Raw genomic sequence first — 15,340 nt, 5'->3', positions numbered from 1 at the left:
TCTTATTCCTCTGTCCAGGAAGGTGCCCCTTAATGAAGTGGCTCATTCTGGTTGTAATTCCTTACAATGGCATATAAAATGAATATAATCTTCTTTTCGATTGCTGCTAAGACGACACACTTTTGAGTCAATATTTTTCCAGTGTGGTGTTCCTGCCATTGAAGGGTACCTTCCAAGTAGGTTGCCGGTTTCAGGACTTGTAATTATTGATCACCGTCCATGAATGAGCTCTTTGGGTGCAAATGCTCTTATCCAATATTAACAAAATACATTTTGCAGCTTTATTTATTACTAGGTTGAATGTTGCAAAAGGCATATTTTTGTTCCAGAGGTTAAAAGTGCTGGTCGTTTTAAGTGCGTTGTACAGAAATTGATTAAACAGCATTTTTTTTTTTTGTGTAAATCATTGTCAAGTTCCAACAATAGTGCCTCGTTAAGGCTAGTATTCTGAGGTTTGTTTTGTCCGGTACTAAACCTTTATAGAGGTATAAAGTCTGTCCAATGATTAATTCATTAACCAAAATTCCAAACGCATTTGCGCTGGTGAAAGCAGTCCCAGGAAGGTGAAAAACCTTTGTGTTTTGCTCGTCATTACTTTATTAAGGAGGCAGCACTAGCATAGGTTAAGTTGGAAGAGTTTTTGCGGCTATAACCGAGAGCATGGCCTTAGTGATGGCCCCTCCAATTTCTTTACCAGCGACTTATAAGCAAATATTAGAGCACCTGCTTGCCATGTCCTATACTTTTTCTGCTCACGATGGGATAGCTTGCTATCTATATAATATCCCAGATACTTGTAGCTGGATACGTTCTCCAAAAGTGTGTCTTTCAGCCAAATATTGTGGTGTGGAGCTAGCCGGTTGCTAATAAGTTTTGTTTTTGATATGTCGATTTTCAATTTATTCACTGACAAAAATTCGGAGAGTTTGGTTAATATTCCAGTCTGACCAACTTTTAGTTAAACTTAAAAGGATGATTTAGTCTGCATAGGCAAGATGAGAGAGCGGTAGCTGACCTAAATGGGGCAAGTGGGATTTAGTTTTGTTGAGCTTGTTCGACAATTTAGAAATGAATTTGTTTGAACAGGTCTGGGGCCAACACACATCCCTGTTTCAGGCCCATGGTAGTATAGACTTTTGAGATTCTGGAGCCGTCTCTGACCCAGTGAGATTTGCAGAAGACAGAAACCACTGCACCCTGAGGCACTCTGACCCATTTAGTCAGCATCTCTGCCATGCACTCTAAGCCGTGATCAACTACCAAGTGTTTCCCCAATAAATTTCGTGACCGTTCCAAACAAATCTAATGTTACCACACTTACATCAGTAATAAGGTTCTAGCTACACAGTTCTTTATCAGCAAGTGGACGCAGCAGGTTCTTCTCGGATTGTGGTACTTGATGGACAAAAAAGGTAAAAATGAGGTATTCGCTCTCAAAACTTGGCAGTTTTACAAATGTTAATCAATTTCTGTGCGAAACAAAATCCTGAATAAACATAGTATCATTAGTTACTGCTGTTTCTAGGTATATTGAAAGTCTAGACTGCCTGATGCTTTGCTTTTAAAGAAAGTAAGAAAAATCTTTACAAATCTAGTTGTTAATTCAAACCCAATCGAAAAATACCGTAAAAAGGAGACTAGATCTAATAATTGAAAATCCAGGGCCCCAGAGTTTCCTAGAGAAAATTAAAACATTGGTTAATCACGGGGCTACCAACACACCCCACCAAGATATTTCACATTCAATCAATCAATCAAAGGTTTGTTAAGTGCAGCTACTCACCTGGAAGGGTCTCAAGGTGCTGGGGGGTACGCGCAGCTCCTTGGCACTCACGGAGTTCTGTCAAGAGGCCAAGTAGGTCCTGAGGTTGTCCTGAGGTCTTCCTGGGCCCACCAGCGTTTGTGCAATTGCTGCAAGCTCCTGGTGATTTGGCGAAGAGCCTGGTCTTGATGTCCTTCAGGAACTTGGAGAGAGATGGTGTCTGGCGGAGGTGGAGAGGGAGGGTGTTCCATGCCTTGGCCTTCGAGGAGGGAGAAGGAGCGGCCTCCTGTTCTGGCCTTCTTGACACTGGGCTGAGCGTAGGGGGTCTTTGAGGTGCATGGAACAAGAAGCAGTGGATCATGTAGGTGGGCCGGTGTTGTGGAGGGCTTTGTGAGTGAGAAGCTTGAAAGTGATTCTCTTCTCGACGGGGAGCCAATGAAGTTCCCGCAGGTGTTGGGTGATGTTTCAGTGGCGCACTAGTTTATAGACTAGTCTGGCAGAGGCATTCTGGTTGTTCTGGAGTTTGCGGTGAAGTTTTATTTGATCCTGGGGTAGAGTGCATTGACGCAGTTCAGTCTGCTGCTGATGAGGACGTGTTTGATGTTTGTTTTTTCCTGTGTTCTAGGGGAATCCAGTTGAAAGTTTTTGATATGAGACGAAAGGTGTGAAAACAGGAAGAGGTGACTGCATTGATCTGGTGGTCCATTTTGAGTTCGGAGTCCAGGATGATTCTGAGGTTGCGTGCATGGTCTGTCTGTGGGGGTGGGTTACTACCACTGGATGCCATTCCAGGCTTCAGGAGGTGGGCCTATGATGAGTACTTCGGTTTTGTCTGTGTTTAGTTGTAGGCAGCTGTTCTTCATTCACCCGGCGACAGGTTCCATTCCTTTTTGAAAGTTGTGTTTCGAGGTGTTCGGTTCGTTGGTCAGGGAGAGGATGAGTTGAGTGTCATCTGCATACAATACGATGTTAAGTCTGTGATCTTACAATAGTTGCGAGTGGGGCCATGTAGACACTGAACAAAGTGGGGCTGATGGAGGATCCTTGGGGGACTCTGCAGGTGGCCGGTGTGGGTTTCTAGAGGAAAGGGAGGGGAGCCTGACCCACTGCGTTCTGCCAGAGAGGAATGAGCGGATCTAGTCGAGGGCTCTGCTCCGTATTCCTGCATCATGGAGTCTGCAGGCTACGGTGCGATGTGAGACTGTTTCGAAGGGCGGGGAGAGGTCCAGGAGGATTAAGGCCATAGTCTCTCATCTGTCGAGGAGGGAGCGGATGTTGTCTGTTGCGGCGATGAGGGCGGTTTCAGTGCTGTGGTTTTTCTGGAAGCCAGATTGTGAGGAGTCTAGGATGTTGTGCTCTTCGATGAAGGAGGAGAGTTGGCTGTTGACAGGTTTTTCAATGACTTTCGCTGGGTGTGGCAGTGAGGAGATCGGTCTCAAGCTCTTGAGGTCGGTGGGATCTGCTGAGGGTTTTCAGGAGAGGGTTGATACCTGCATGTTTCCAGTCATCGGCAAAAGAGGCGGTCTCGAAGGAGCGGTTGATGATTCTTTGTAGCTCAGGGGCGATGATTTCTGTGGTAGATGTGGGGGCCCCGGAGTGGGTGTTCTTCATAGTCTTTAGGGTGTCTTCGATGCTGAGGGCGGTGCAGCTGTCCAGTGTCAGCCGTGTGGTGTCAGAAGCAGTGGGTGTGGGTTCCACGGGGAGATTGTTGTCATCGAAGTTGTCTTAGATGGTCTTGATTTTGTGATGGAAGAAGGCGCTTAGTTTGTCGAAGAGCTCCTGGGAGGGTGGGATGTTGGTGGACTGACTGTTAGGTTGGGCGAACTCTTTGATGATAATGATGAGGGAATGGCGGCAATTTTGCCAGGTGAAGGGTCCGTGGGTGTAGAGAGGTGAGGAGAGCTTGCAGTTGTTATGCTTTCCGATGTTAAGTGCATGGAGGACCACAGAACTGAGGCATTGGCAGATCAGAGGACCAGGGTTCCTGGCACTGTTGGCGATTGGGTCACGGATGGGTGCACACCAGCAGCGCTCCTGTTCTGCGCATCCATGCAGCTGCCTTCATTAAGTAGAGGTCGGGGGAGGGCGGGACATCTGGGAGGCGGAAGCTGGAAAAACACAGGAGTGGCCGCGAGGGCAGCAGCGGCTGAAGGGGCAGGACGCTGGGGGAGAGAGCAAAATGGGAATAAATGGGTATTAAAACCAGAGGATTGTGTGACGGGGGATGTGTAGGCAGATGTGCAGGCAGACCAGGGAAGAAAAGATGAAAAAGAAAAAAAAGATAAACTAAACCGAAAAGGCAAGAGCAGTCCACGGTCGAGGCACGGGGCTTCTAATCACAGTCTGCGGTGATCAAAGGCAGAGCACTGCCTGGGTGAGCGGGTGAGCTGTTGAGCTGTGCGCTGGGAGAGCAGGAACCCATTATTAAAAGTACTGTGTCGGATAAAGTTTCAAATCTTGTCCTGTGTTGCCTTTGCAAAGTTACAGAAGCATTTTAATTACTGCAAGTCGCTACAAGTGAAACGGATTATCAGTGTTTGTGCAGCTCTGGATGCCTAACCTTCGAATGCTCACGAACATGGCGTACACTCATGTGCAAATGGCACACAGCAACAAGCAATGTGAGCCATACTTAATTTTAATTTGTCACAAAGCAATATTTTACATCGGCCAGTCTGTTTTTTCATGTTTGACAAATGTTTCCCATGTCAAATATGTTTTTGGGCAATCTGAAGTAGTCCGCTTTCTTATTCCAAGATATAGGTCTCATTAGAGATGACCATACGTTTACAAAGTGTTATGACTGCAGAATCAAACTGTTCTTTTGCCTGCTAGTGTGGCTGGGCCTACTTCACAAGCTGGCTTCTTTTTAAAAAATATATACATTTTAAACAGTTTTTGGGGGGAATATTCAGACAAACGAGTTGTAGCATTTCAAGTCCCCTGTATAGGGGCTATCAGAAGGCACATTAGCACCTTTGTATCTGTTCAAAAGGCATTGCAAAGTAGACAGGTATGTTCTGGTTGATGAGTGCGTATTTGCCATATATAGTTAATTGCCCATTATATAGGGGTCCGAGGGGTGCCCCCTGAGTTCGGAAATAAACAGGGGAATGGTGGGAAATGGGCCAGGTGCACGGATTGGAGACACTAGCCGAGGCCTCGCTTCTAAAGGTAAGGGTGGTGGGATGGTTAGGAGTCAAGCTCATGTAAAAGCTGGTTTATTATAATTTACCGCGAAGTTAACGTTCTCGATTCCCTCCACGAAGCCCCTTCTTCTCAGGGTACATATCTCCATAGCATCGAAGCTTTTTTCGGGGGGGTCTGTAGCAAGGCTCCTAGATGCAAAGCCGAACCTTCTGTCACCCCTCGACTTGTAGGGAGTCTGGTTTGTTATACCTGGCTCACAGGCAGGCCTGAAGCAAGTCTGTTTCTAACACCATTGATTGTTTAGGGAGACAACATTCCATTTAGACAAGTGCCTTGACGTTGGAGGCTGGAAGTCAAATACATATATGTTCAGGCTACAGAAGTTGAGTGGAACTGGAACTAGTGGTGCTGGAACATCCCCATTAATGATAAAAGAATTCCAATGAGACTGTGCAATAAAGAGGCCATTCAAATGTTTTCCTTCTGGTAGCGTTTGTTTTCAAGGACAAGCTGACAAACTTCCCCTATTTTTTTTTTTTTAGAGAGGTGATGTTACTTTACTGGCCAGCTCCTCCACTAATTACAGTGGGTTGTATGCATCTAACCAGTTGTTAGGGAAAACTCCTAGGCCATATTTCAGAGAAGTGAGAACTTTTACCACATCCAATAGAGGCTTTAATTGATGGTCCAGATCAGAAATTAGCCAGCCGTGCTAGATCAAAAGTAAAAAAAAAAAAAAAAAATGGCTTTAGTTTTTAAAGCCTCTAGGTGAGTTGAGTATTTAACAATATCTTGGCAATACACACCTACAGTACAGTATGTCACCCTTCAGTAACCGTTTCCAGTTTTCTTTATGCTCTTGCTAAACATATTCGCCTTTTTTGTTCAGCACTAGAAAGTTTACTCACAACAGCTACCTGTAGTTGATCGGTATGTTGCAGGCCAATGCCAGCCCTGTCACTAAGGATAGTGTCATCTACGTATTGCATAATGATTAAATGGCAATTCTCTAACTTTAGGCATGCCCTTTGAGTTATTGGTGCTGGTCCTATATTAGCAAGATGCATCTCTTTGAGTTTCCAATAAAAGAGAAATTGAAATGGTGAGATTTATAACTGTGTAGTATGGATAATATATATTTTTAAATGTCTGGCAAAACACTGGTCAATATTGACCATTGATGAAGACCTCAATAAGTACATTACAAAGAGACCAGGAATAGCATATACCAAATCCCCGGCTCTTAAATCAGTTATGAGTCCTAGTGACTCTTCTAGATAGACTACTAACCAGACAATACTGCAAGGAACACAGTGGCTTCTTTCCTGCCGAATGGGTGTTACAAATGTGGGATTGTAATTGCTGCACATTTTGTTTTAAAATGAGACCATAACTGCAATTCAAAATGCTGCATCTGTTTGATTGTCTGTGTGGCTTACAGTAAGAGGGATCTACAACAAGGAAATTCAGACTGAGGTAAAATTTTAGCACCATCAAGAATGGAGTTGGGAAATATTCCATATTTGCAGACATTCATAAAAACCTAAGACACAACTATATCAACACCAATTTTGGGACTAGAACAGGAACAACGATAAAGAACAAAAACATTTTGAATAGATTATGGACAGTGATCAAAGGTCAAAACATGGGCAGAAAATTACATACTTTACTGTGAAGATTATTTAATTAGTTTGTATGGGCTCAAATAGGGTTTAAATATTAACTGCCTCTTTTGTCGATAATGTATGGAATTCACTGATGGACTTATCTTATGCTTGGAGATGTAGCAGTCCTTGGCATTGAATGTGGCATGAAGGAGGTGGCGCTTACCTTGTAAGTACATGTATTGGAGTTTGAGACCCATTATGGCTGGTGAAATCACTCAGGCATGTTATATTGTACCCCTGAAGTCACTGAGGTAATTATTGTGAATGAACTCATTAGATTATTTCTTCTTTTTATGAGGACTATCAAGGCTTGTTACCTTTCGATCTATTCAAGAAATTATGTAGTTCTTTTCATTTTGCACACATGATCTAGGAGTTCTGGAGGGTGACAATTTGAATTCAGAAGTGGTTGGTGCAATATTTTGGAGGACTGAGAAATTATTTGAAAAAAAATATTTACCCCTTTCTCCATTTCTTTAAGGGTTTTTGAGCCCAATTTCTGATGGTGAAATCACTGAATATTATTTTAGGAATTATAAAAATGGAAGATGCAGGTTTTGGAATCAACTTTTAAGACTGCACATTATTGTGTATTGAGGAATCTGTGCAAACACCTTTTCCTTCTTCCTTTTTATTTTTATTTTTTAGTTGTGTTGTATAGAGTGGGAGGAGACTTGAACAGTCTCTTCTAGTGATCAGGTTTGGTGGGAGCTCTGTTGGTAAAAACTTCCGGGTCAAAAAGTGTGATTGAATTTTGGAGTTTTTTTTTAATAAAGAGCATAAATAGGATCTTGTGAATGGCAGTGGATTCTTTTTCTTCATGTCTGGTTTGCATTACGATTGGAGGAACCCCATTGATCCAGGTAATTCCTTTGATTTGGGTCTTTTTGACATTATTTTTGCTATGGGGTTTTCTGATGTTAATTTGAAAATACCATGATCAATGGGAGACTTAAACACTGGTGGGTATGAGAGGGTATTTCTCGAGAGGAGTGATACCTGGACTGAATGTTCAGAGGAATTATATCTGATGAATTGGCTTAAGACCTTTTTTATTTGGTTAGATGGAATTGGACGAATGAACTTTGAGTTGATTGGCTTTTATCGGTGTATTAAGAACATTTAGGTATCAGTGTGGCGGAAACCACATTGAAAATCTTTGGAAGTAAATTTGAACCCAAAAGAATTGACTTAGGCTGGATTGATAAATAGGTATGAGTCTTGACCTGATGCATTTCTTTATTAGTGTAGAAGTGTAGTTGCATGTTAAACTGATATAAATACAACTGCTAAGAATGAGATGAAGTGATGATGTTTGGGGATGTCATAGAATTGAAAAACCTTGGAGTGGTTGTGATCCTGTCACTTTCATTATGGATGAGTAAATGTCATTCTTTTCTGACACTGATTATTAGGTAGCGAATGATTGTAACAAAGCGGAGTGAAAATTTCTTTACGGTGACCCCTTTTTAGGAGCAACTAATACACGATACTCTATTGAACTTTAAACTAATTATTTTTAATATGCTTAAGTGGTGGTCGTTTTTACTTGTTTACAGCCTTGAAGGCGCAATTAATATGGTAATACCAGGTTACATACAGGACTGTTTAGTGCACCCGGCAAACAGCATTAAGCTTCTATTGAAGGAAGGCATAAAGTTTGATGCATACAATATCTGGTTGTCATATAGTTTACCATTGTGGCAAAAGGGTTTTGAAATGTAAAAGACTACAGGGTATGCAGAGCTAATTTGGTCAGAGGTGGGTGAGTTTCATCTATCTATGTTGAACTCTTCAAAACCTATCTTGCAAGACCTCCATATTTTAGACTTGGGGCACATTTAGCCTGTGCTTTCATGTTTTTAGATCGAGTGGCAGATGGCAAGTCATTTGTACCACTTTTGCAAGATCATAAGGTCTAGAATGCTAGAAGGTAGCCTCTTCTGTGGCATCATTGATTTTGTAACTTAAATACCTTTGCCTGAAATCACCAAGATTAAGACCTGATCATTATTCTCAGATATTTTATAGCTGGTCACAAGTAAATGTGGTAATCATGGAAGAGTTAGGGACCCAAATATAAATTCTGTAGATTATGTAGACCTAGGATGGAAGAAATGAATAGATTCATGCTGGTTGTGGCCAGAGTTGTGTACTACTCATAGTAAATAATACTTCCAGACTTTAGCTCTTGTAAGGCACAGGAAGATCAGCAGCAATTGTATCATGTTTTGATTGTCTGTCCAACCAAATTTGTGGTGTTTGAGGTTTGCTAAAATCATGTATATAATGTTGAATTGGAAAGATTGGACAGAAGCCGCAAAGTAATTTTGTATGGGCATCAAATAGTGTGCTTGTAAGCTGGTAGGCTAAGCTACAGGTCATGACGGCTTAGTAAATGATGTCGCCGATTTGTGTAGACTAGCAAGTGGACCACATGGAGTTCCATCAAGATAGTGATCTGATCATATTTTTTAAGTCCAGGATGACACATGTTGCGATGCTTAAAATGCCCTTCAACTGAATGGAGGGGAGGCCAAATGTGGAGTTTCATAATGAAGTATGAAGTAGGTGTTGAGAGAGTACCTGGATAGACATTGATACTTTTTTCCTGATTAAAACTTTGAAAATGTTTCCTTAGTAACAAATTGAGCACAACATTGTTTTCTAAGGTGCCTTTACTGATGGGTATTTGTTTTTTTTAATATTTGGGAAATTCAGTTTACTGTAAACATCTAACTTGTTAGATCAGTTAGACTGTATTGAAAACTGAGCACACCATCCTACCTAGAAAACACTGGCAACTTACATTTTACTTCTTTTTTTTTTTTTTTTATAGTGAAAGAAAATACCAAGGAAAAAATTGTTGAAATAAAGTTATGAAGAAATTTCAAACTGAAGACAATTTGAGGCACAGTGAATATATGTGCAACGTTTTAAATTAGTCCTAACTGAAAAGACTGAAGCTGCAAATAAAAAAATAGAATGTGTCAGTCTCGGTTGAGATATTGCGAACATTGCAAAACTATGCAGCCAAACGTCTCCTTAAAGACATCAAAGCAACAAGAGTTCCTGCGTGGTTCATATGAAATTGAACAGCCTCCTTCCAATCTTTCACTGCCTGCTGCGGAAGGTGGGACTCCTGAATCTGTTCCACTGCCTACCATGGTTGATGACCCACTTCAAGCTCCCCCGCTGCCTGCCGTGGTGGGAAGTCTGCCCCCAGCTCCTCCAGTGCCTCCTTTGGTGAGTGTTCCACCTCCAGCTCCTCCTCTGCCTGCTATGATTGGTGGACCACCACCAGCTCCTCCACTGCCTGGCATGTTAGGTGGGTCTCCACCAGCTCCTCCACTGCCTGGCATGTTAGGTGGGTCTCTACCAGCTCCTCCGCTGCCTGGCATGTTAGGTGGGTCTCCACCAGCTCCTCCGCTGCCTGGCATGTTAGGTGGGTCTCCACCAGCTCCTCCGCTCCCTGGCATGTTAGGTGGGTCTCCACCAGCTCCTCCGCTGCCTGACATGTTTGGCAGGGCACCACCTTTGCCAGGCATTCCTCATCCACCATTGAATGATAATATATTTAACAGTGCACGGAGGCCGACATTAAAGATGAAGAACTTGAACTGGCAGAAGCTTCCTACGAATGTAGTGAGAGGTATGCATTTGCAGTTCATCTGTAATTGGGGCATGGGGCAAGCAGGTCTGTTACAGTTTTGTCAATGTTTTGGAAATTAACATGTGCTTAATATAGATTCTTAGATGTGATAGCTGATCTGACCAGTTGTGTTACATTGATAGTGATGTTTTATTCAGTTAATGAATTGCTTTGAAGTAACATAACTTCATAGCACTTGGTCTGCCATAGTTTTATCACTAAATGTAAACGTTAAACTAGTTGTGCCTTGGTAAACCACTTCTGAATTATTCATGTAAAATGTGGATTTAAAATGTTATCCTAATTCGTGATTCTGTGGAGATATTGGAGGTTTGACTTAGGTGTTTCTCTGAGACTTCATCAATAATTTGGGTTTTCAAATGTGTGATTGACAGAGTCTGATGCTGTGTGCACATCCTCACCGCATCTGTTTGAGATTAGATAACACCCTCATTTCATATTTTTCTACGTTTCTTGTGTTTTTTTTTTAATGAGATTGCAAGGAAATTCAATTCGGTGACTACTTGCAGATGAACCAGGTGAAACTGAGGTAGAAGATCCACTTCGGTTTAGAATAAATTGAAGTATCACTAAGGTATTTTGATGATAGACTTCAAGACCATGCATTTGATTGATTGTGAATATGGACATCTGTGAGCCTTGACCCAAAACATATGACAATTAAGGTTATCACCTTCAAAAGGAGAACTTATCATGTGGTCTAGGAAACATTATTATACTTGTTCTGTAGTGGCTTTTCTTAACTTTGTTAAAATTATTAACTTTTTGTGGTAGCCAATATATTAAGAGCTTGAACGCCAAACACTCTGTGGTTCTTTTTTGTTTTTCATGTTTTTTCATAAGCTGGTGGCGTTGTACTATTTTAGACACATTCACAATTCAGTGATATGAATATATGTATGCTGAACTCTAATGGTTGTATGTCATCTGCAACACTTTCATTGTCAGCAAACACTGATCATATTGAAACATTAAAAATATAAGTTCATTTTACAAAACTACCCTTCCTTGTTTTCAAATTTGGAGAGAAAGGTGGATTTCTACTTGCACTGCAGATGAGGCACATCGCGCCCCCCCCCCACCTCCCCACCACCACCCAGTTGTATACATTTCTTAGCAGTTTTGCTCTTGCGGCTTTAAGGAGTCTGGATCGGAGGGTATCGCAAAGTATTTGGGTACTGGGTCCAAATGTAACAGTTGGGGTCTTTAGCTGTGGCTGTCCTAGGGTCCTCTCTAATGGATATCAAGCGCTTTGCTCTCAAAATAGCAAGGCAGAGCCATAAATTTATTTATTTTGAAGGTTTTATATAGCGCTGGCTAGACCCGGGGGTATCGGAGCGCTTTACATGATTGAGTATAGTACAGGAGTAAACACAAATTGTACATAACGTAAAATTCAAACAGGTTAGAGTAAAAAAGAGCAAATAGAATAATTACAATCTACATATGTCTGAGGGCAAGACAGAGCTTGGGTGAGGGTAGTGGATTGAAGAATAGATAAAGGAGCGGGAGGTAGGAACTAAGGGGAGGGAGTATGGAGGGGTCAGGGTAAGAAAAGGCGAGGGCAAAGAGGGGAAATGAGGAGCAAGGCAGAGGGTCGAACAAGTGAGGAATGAAAAGGATTATGAACCCCAATATTTGCTGAGCAGGAGCAGTTTGAGGTCTTAAAGCTTATGTAGGAGGGGTTACAATGCAGGTCTTTAGGGAGGGCATTCCAGATGTTAGGGGTGTTTCCGGAGAAAGAGCGAGATTGTGTGGTTGTCTTTTTTAACAGAGGTGTGACCAGGAGGAGAGCGCAGGTGCTTCTCAGTGGGCGGGAGCAGCCCGCTTTGTGTTTTAGTGAGATACAGTGGGGAATTTTGATGAAGGGCTTTGTGTGTGATGCATGCAATCTTGTAGGAAGATCTGCCTTCGATGGGAAGCCATTTAAGGGCTTTAAGGGCTGGGGAGATGTGGTTAAAACTTTTGCAGTTGGATAGTAGCCTGGCCGCAAGATTGAGCACAGATTTGAGTGGGGTAGGTGAATTGTAGGATTTTCGGTGAGGATAGCGTTACCAGTGTCAATTTTCAAGAGGACTAGAGATTGGACAACCGATTTAAAGTCGTTAGCTTGAATTAAGGGTTTAATTTATTTGAGATGGTGGAGAGTGAAGAGTGCTCCTTTGGCTGAGATTTTTATGAGGACATTAAGAGTTAGGCAATTGTCAATGGGGATACTAAGATTTAACAGAGTTGGATAAGGAGAGGGGACAGTTGAGGGCGTTAAGGTCAGAGATCCATGTTTGGATAGGTATAGGATTGTTTTTTGAGAGAAGAGAATGATTTCAGTTTTCTTAGGGTTGAGTTTGAGATGATTGGAGTGGAACCAGGGTTGGATCTTAGAAAGGGTGTTAAGATGCAGAACATCAGTGTGGGATATAATCTTGTAGTATAGTTGGTTGTCTTCAGCATAGAGGTGGTAGTTGATTCCAGCTTGTTTTAGAATGAGGGTCCGGGGTTCCATAAAGAGGTTGAAGAGCGAGGGAGAGAGAATAGATCCCTGGGGGACACCTAGGGAGACGTAGGGTTAGAGGCAGTTGTGGATTTTGATTAGTTGTGTTGGAGGTAGGAGGAGAACCATTTGAGGACAGGACCATTGATGCCAAATCGAACTTTGAGCATGTTCAGTAAGGCAGGATGGTTAACTGTGTCAAACGCGGCTGAGAGCTTGAGCAGAATAAGTAGGCACGTCTCGCCATTATTAAGGGAGTGGTGGATGTCATCAATTAGATTTAGCATGGCATTTTCTGTACTGCAGCCTTTTCGGAAGCCAGATTGTAGGGAGTCCAGTAGGTTAAAAAATGTCAATGTGTTTGTCCAGTTGGAGCAGGGAACATTTTTCAAGGGCTTTAGAAAGCAAGGGGAGGTTGGAGATAGGGCAGAGATTGTTCAGGTCATTCGGTTCGGCATGGGGATATTTAAGAATGGGAGTGATTTGTCCGAGTTGGGAGACGGGGACACATCCTGTGGTAAGGGATGAGTTGATGATAGTAGTCCAATAAGTGGCAGTGATGTGCTTTAGTTCATAGACAAGGTTATGAGGGAGGGGGCCTTTGGTGTGAGAAGACGGTTTGAGTTTAGAAATGATGTTAGAGATTTCAAGCTCAGTTACGGGGAGGAAATTATGCCAGGAGGCATTGTTTTTAAGCAGTGAGTTTTTAATCCATGGTTTACTCAGTGGAGTTGCTGTGGGCTTGAGACTTGGGACTCACTAAAACAGCAAAAAATACTGAATCATTCACTGTCCAGTCAGTACTTTTTCCTTAAAATGGAAAAATACTTTTACCTGCACTACTGAATACTGCACACAAATTTACAAATCTATACAAAATGGCAGGGGAAAATGCCTATGGAGACACCCCTCTAAAGGGTCTCCGAATCAACAGGGGACCCACACTAACGAAAGGACCAATAGGACTGCACTCGGAGACCCCTTTAATAGCCTAGATACCAGTAAGTTGTGAACCGATAAAACTCAATTAACCAGATGAGCCTCTTTATTAGTCTCCATAAGAGCCCAACACGTTAGTGAATAATTGATGAAAACGTAGTCCTACTGTCCTTGTCCAGCTGTCACCACAATAATAAAGACTCAAAACACAGTGCAATCTGTATTGAAACATTTAAAGAAGGTACCACCTTTTTCATGACCTTAAGTGATATACGTAGTGATTTATGGTCAACAATGTGAATGTCAACGTTTTGAATCCACAACATGATTGTGTATGAGTCTTCTACCTGTAACCTGGATGCTAAAGAACCACAGGACTGAATAAAGGTGCACACATTCCAAAAGCTCTAGCTTAAAACCCTAGTAGTGCTTGATAAAATGGTAAACTTTCTTCAGGCCACACTTGCATTGAGCTATAGAAAAATTGACCTTGTAGTCTCAAGTGTAGCTCCTAGTGGGAGTTTGCCGCTCTCATGACACACCCTCCATACCTTAATTATCATTTGGTGGTGATTGTGCCCCAAACATGGGACACCAATGTGATCTTCCAGGACTGTGTGGCACTTAAAGCACACTTTTCCAGCAGGGAAGTTGTGGACAGATCGCCTCTCCCACCCTCCTTGCAGCAACTTGGGTGGGAAAGCGTCCTCTATATGCTCCTTGCTCCCTCCAAAGCAAGGCAAGTGGTTAAGCACGGTTTGTTGGCCTCTAGCCCTTCCGTGGGGTGAATCGAGACCAGGGAGCATCATGTTCCTGGGACATTTTTCCTCTGAGGCTCTGGCCATACTTGGGGCTGTTAAATATGAGGAATAAGGGGTCCGTGTGCACTCCCATGAGATACCTCACGCCATAGGTGGCTACTATCGCCACAAGCTCTCTCTGGGAAATTTAAGGAAACTGCTAGATGCTGTGGGTTTATCTCCAGTCCAATGGCCTCAGGGATCCAACTGGCAGCTTCTCCATTGGGGGGGGAGACAACAGCTGCTTTCTCAGGCCCTGTTGTGCTAAGAGAAGTGGTTTATAACCCTTTGCTCCTGATGGCATTCTCCTGACACAAGGAAGGTAAATTACCTGGAGCTAATATAATACTGGGACCTGCCCTCCTGTTCTTTTAGATTCTCAATCAGCTCTTCAGTGTTCTTTTGCAGCTTCGTTGCCCAGATGTCTTCTAGCAGCAGTAAGCACATATTTCCTAGTAATCTCCTTGGCCCAGGGTTGTGTTCAACAGCGCCTCGCTGTCCTTGAAGCAGGCTAAATACTCCATCTGTACTCCTCAGACCTCACTCCTTCTTTGCCACTTGCAGGACAGCTGTGTGCTTAGCAGATATCCGGGGTAGTCCTGCTTCAACTGTACTCACCACAGGACCAATCCACAGATGTGTCAGGGAAAACCTCTGCTCTAGGGTCTTCAGCCAGTTGACCTCCACTGTAAAAAGTTTAGTTCCACTGACCATACAAGTCCAGTATGCCCCTTCACTTCACAAAGGATTCTTACTTCATAGTCTCCAGTTACCAACAATTCCTAAAATTCTCCCTTTATGCAGGAAGTTAAAAGTGGAGGTGGATAGTTCCTTGATTGGGCAGACACACCTACC

General features: G+C 42.7%; 1 protein-coding gene across 3 annotated transcripts in view; it reads left to right on the top strand.

Moving 5' to 3' along the window:
* The window catches only part of LOC146798906 (inverted formin-2-like), a 359,639-nt gene that overhangs the window by 124,048 nt on the left and 220,251 nt on the right, over positions 1–15,340 (top strand). For 2 of the 3 annotated variants that reach the window (XM_085628014.1, XM_085628013.1), the window contains exon 2: positions 9,422–10,234. In XM_085628014.1, the coding sequence (XP_085484140.1) occupies positions 9,568–10,234 (667 nt within the window). In that variant the 5' untranslated portion in view covers positions 9,422–9,567. Of the gene's footprint in view, positions 1–9,421; positions 10,235–15,340 lie in introns of those variants that run through there. The other variant, XM_085628015.1, reaches the window with a different exon arrangement.

This window comes from Triturus cristatus, chromosome 9 (assembly GCF_964204655.1).
Source record: "Triturus cristatus chromosome 9, aTriCri1.1, whole genome shotgun sequence".
NCBI classification, from domain to species: domain Eukaryota; kingdom Metazoa; phylum Chordata; class Amphibia; order Caudata; family Salamandridae; genus Triturus; species Triturus cristatus.
The sequence above is the reverse complement of the archived record's forward strand: the minus strand, read 5'-3'. Positions and strand labels throughout refer to the sequence as shown.